At 43.8% G+C, this 4,438-nt stretch overlaps 1 protein-coding gene across 1 annotated transcript; it reads right to left on the bottom strand.

Annotated features, from left to right (window-relative positions):
* Positions 1–1,483: 1,483 nt before the first annotated feature.
* LOC145409041 (uncharacterized) lies at positions 1,484–4,212 on the bottom strand. The gene is made up of 4 exons (XM_080279600.1): positions 4,167–4,212; positions 3,117–3,256; positions 2,780–2,978; positions 1,484–2,145 (listed from the first exon to the last, which is right to left on the bottom strand). Exons 1-4 carry the CDS (start codon positions 4,210–4,212, stop codon positions 1,484–1,486), a joined length of 1,047 nt encoding a protein of 348 aa, XP_080135726.1.
* Between the last annotated feature and the right edge of the window lie 226 nt (positions 4,213–4,438).

Below are 4,438 nucleotides of genomic sequence, written 5' to 3' on the forward strand. Positions count from 1 at the left end.
AGTCACTTTCGTTTAGAAAGGTTAGCATGCACAGTGGAAGTCATGTTCAGTGGTTGAAAGATGTCATAGGTGTGATTGCGGACAGCTTGGTGGTGACGAGTGGCATAAGTGATTACAGATTCAGATTTGACTGTACAATAGTCAGGTGTCTTATAGAGACCATTAGCAAGCACTGAATGAATAGAAGAACCAGGACATATGATAGTAACAGAGACAGGAACCGTGAAAAAGAAGTACTGGACGTGGTTGAGATGAGCGTGATGGACTGGAAGTTCTGGAGCCGGTGCAAAGGAACAGGCAGAGTGTACAGAATGGTTGAGAACTAAGGCAGACTTGCAGGGCGCGGCGTTGCTAGGGAAAATGGTTAGAAGGTAAGCAGCACAAAGGCGTGACGTAGGGGTAAGGAAAGAACATTTGGTGAGATCTTTTGAGGAGATAAAGGCAATGGAAAGGTGATCATGGGATAGGAGGAAATATTCCGAGAGAACAGATGCTTGTACTAAGGATTTATTAAACTTGAAAGGAAAAGGAATAAGTTGGAAGAGGTTAAAGGTGATGGAAGAGCGAAGAGGAATATGAACCATGACATAGTTTGCGAGAAGGGTTCCCTCAAGAACTCGATAGTAGAATTTTAGAGAGGAAAAAGAAAGTAGTGGAGACAAGTCGAAGGTAGAGTGAGCCCATTTCAATACAGAACGAAGAGCAGAAATAGGTACTAAGTCCACAGTGACACGTCCATCAACAGCATCAACTAGAATACGAACCACGGTGGAAACTTGAGAGAGGAGGGAGTCAATTGAGAGTTGGAGGTTGTCGAGGTGAAGTTTTAGATAGACGAGCTGAGAAACAATATTAATCTTAGAAATCTGTTGTCTGAGAATGTCTGTGAAGTTGTTCAGAGTGTAAGTGACTTCATTGAGGTGGGCTGTAATTTTTTGGGACATAGTGTGTTGGACTTTAATGACTCTACTCTGAGATTCTAGGGCCGTGGCCAAGTGAGCTAGGTCGGATTTGAAGTCAGAAAGGTCACGAGCTGTAGCTACGCCAAACAAACCACTAAGAATTTCACCTCCCAAGTCAAAGAGACCTCGTTTTACACGTGAACGACCTACTGGTGTCTGACTGGAAAACGTGTTGTTTAGTTGAGAGAACCTGTCATAGATGTAAGGCAATTGCCAAGAAAGTGGGAGATACAATGGGTACCAAGGTTGATTAGGACTGTGTTTCCCCATGATGGTTGACAGTTGGGCCCTGATCTTGTCCAATTGGCGTGCCAAGTGAGGAAGGGCGATGGCTACGTCGGCCAGGGGCTCTAGATCGTAGCGCAACGAGACGACGTTCTCAATCACCATTACATCGCCTCCTGAGCCGACAAAGGCCCCGGAACGTACTCCACCATCGTTCTCACCCAACCCAGACCCTATGAGGGTCAGCACTGCCATCAGGTAGACCGCTAACATCTTATCTAGAAAATAATATTGAATTAATGAGAGAGATCATGAAGATGTTTATGTGCGGAGCGCAGCTTTGACCAATATTGATTGGGTGAAGAAGGTTCAGACTTAGGAACAGCTGGAGAACGAGAAGTAGTGGTAGGTTGTGCAAGGGACTCTTCCAACACCAGGCCTCGAGGTGTACGCTTTAGGTCATCTGCATGTACCCACTTGGTATCTTTAGTTGACAATTCTTGTACTTGAAATTTGTTACCTTGTTTATTTATGATGCGGTGGGGGCCTGTAAATTTGTCATCCAATTTGGAGGTGCGAGTATAGGAACGAGCAAAGACTAGATCTCCAATGTTGATACTGATAGGCGAGGCAGACTTATGTTGGCGTTGCAACTTGTCCTCCTGAGATGCGGCCAGATTTGCTGTGACATACTGATGGATTTTCTGGAAGTTCGTTTCTTTCACTTGCATGTAATCATCCACATTATAGATGGGATCAGGCTTTGAAGATAGGATGGAATAGAGAAGGTCTTTATCGAACCCAAAGAAGGGAGATTCACCAATGGATGAATTGATGGAACTATTTATAGAAGCTGCTACTTGGGGTATCCATTCATCCCAGGAGGCACTATTTGACCCTAATTGTCTAAGACACTCCAAAATCTTTCGGTTGTGTCGCTCTACGAGGCCATTTGAAGCTGGGTGGTTAGGGACAACATTGCATTTGTTGATATTGTACTGTTTACAAATTTCCTCAGAAAACTGTTGTTAAACTCAGTTCCATTATCTGTAATTATTGTGCTAGGTGTAGTAAATGAGCAAATTACGTGGTCGATGAAGGCACGCGCTACGCTTTTCGCGGTCTTATCTGCAAGTGGTACTAGGACACAGTAGTGAGAGAAATGATCAACAGCTACAAATAAATACTGAGCGCCTGATTCCGTAAGCGGAAGTTTTAGAAGGTCAATAGAGACAGTTTCCCACGGATGTGACGGAATTGGGTATTGTAAGAGCGGTGAGGTTAATCCGGTTGATCCTTTGGGACGGTGTCACGAAATACAAGAGTCACAGTGTACATTGATATCTCGACGCATAGATGGCCAATAGTATGCAAGACGTGCTTGTCGCAAGCATCGGTCTTTACTTGGATGGGATGCATGAGGTGTGTTATGAACTATTTGAAGTACCGCAGATATTAGATCGGTAGGGACAAGAAGTTGGTGGACTTCCCTATTGGGCAATTCCCTGTTAGAAATGTTTTCCTGTATTAGATATTATCTTTTAGAATGAACTCATCAATTGGTACTGGCAGAGTAGGTAAGGTAGATTTACCTCCAGATTCCAGGAAATAAATCACTTTGGACCAGACAGGGTCCTTGCGCTGATGATGTTGAATGACTTCTGGTGTTAGTGTGGTGTCATCAGTGTTGTTTGGCCGCACTGATGTGACAGCCGCTGCCACATTGCGTGAAAGTGCGTCCGCGACCACATTCGATTTTCCTGGGACATACTGAAAAGCCAGGTTGAAGTCCTGGATGATGACAGAACATCTAGCTAGCCTACCTGTGAGGTTACGTCCTTTGAACAGATCGCATAGAGGTAGGTGGTCTGTTTGGATATGCTCTGGGTAACCATATACTATATCTCTGAAGTGTTTCAAGGACCAGACCACTGCCAGAGCTTCGAGATCTGTAACACTATAATTACGTTCGGCAGGGTTGAGGGAGCGACTAGCATACGCAATTACCCACTTTCTTGATCTTTGATCCAATTGCATTAAAACTGCACCAAGGCCTGCGCCCGAGGCATCTGTGCACAAAAGAAATGGTTGTGTATAATCAGGAAATGCTAAAACTGGGGCATTTACAAGGGCTGTTTTCAGTGCTTGGAAGGCTTGCGACTGATTGTTTGACCAAACAAAAGGCACATTTTTCTTTAGTAAGTGAGTCAGAGGAGTGGCGATCTGTAACTTTTGATAAATCGCCGGTAGTAACCATTAATCCCAGGAAACTCTTTAGAACATCTGTACTGGTAGGTTCTGGGAAGTTGATTATCGCCTTAGTTTTATCGGCAATGGTGTGAAACCCTTGTGCATCAATTACATGTCCTAGAAATTTAATTTTCTTTCTTAGGAAGTTACATTTACTGAGGTTAATCTTCAGACCAGCCAGTTGAAGGTGCTGAAATACTTGCTGAAGTTTAACAAAATGTTCAGGAATGGATTTGCTCACAACAATAATATCATCTAGATAGGCGAAGAGAGAATGGCCCATCATGCCACAAAAAACTGAATGGATGAGTCGCATGAATACTGAAGGGGCATTCCTTAATCCGAAGGGAAGTCTCTTGAACTGAAAATGTCCAGAAGGGGTACTAAAAGCTGTTATAGGGCGAGATGATTCTTCCATTTCTACCTGCCAGTAGCCACTGAGTAGATCAAGTGATGTAAAGACTACGTTGTTCTCACCTAGTGACTCCAGTAAATCAGTCAGGACTGGCAATGGAAAACAATCAGGTACAGTAACTGAATTTACTTGACGATAGTCCACTACTGGTCTAAATTGGCCATCTTTCTTTGGAACTAAGAAAAGTGGGCTATTCCACGGACTGACAGAGGGTTCAATGATATCCTGATCTAACATTTTTTGTACTACCTCGTCAGTCTTGTTCCTCAAGCTGTGAGGCAATCTGTAGGCTGGTATGTAAATCGGTTGAGTACCCTGGACCAGTTCTATGTTGTGCTTCACTAAGTCTGTCCTACCCATAGGTTCTCCGGGTAAGGCTACTACGTCTCGATATGATTGCAATAGATTGACTAATTGATCTTTATGTTGTGGATAATCATCACAAGTCAGGCTTGAGAGTAGGTAAGGTGAAAAAGTTGGAGCAGATCCCTTAGAATTAATGGCATACACACCGGTTGGGTCGCCATCATCATCATCATGTTTAGTAGGTATGGAGATTGGTACCTCCTGGCACTCCCTTATGGCC

Source organism: Coenobita brevimanus, chromosome 79 (assembly GCF_032717465.1).
Source record: "Coenobita brevimanus isolate Jiangsu-jjx chromosome 79, ASM3271746v2, whole genome shotgun sequence".
Taxonomy (NCBI): Eukaryota; Metazoa; Arthropoda; class Malacostraca; order Decapoda; family Coenobitidae; genus Coenobita; species Coenobita brevimanus.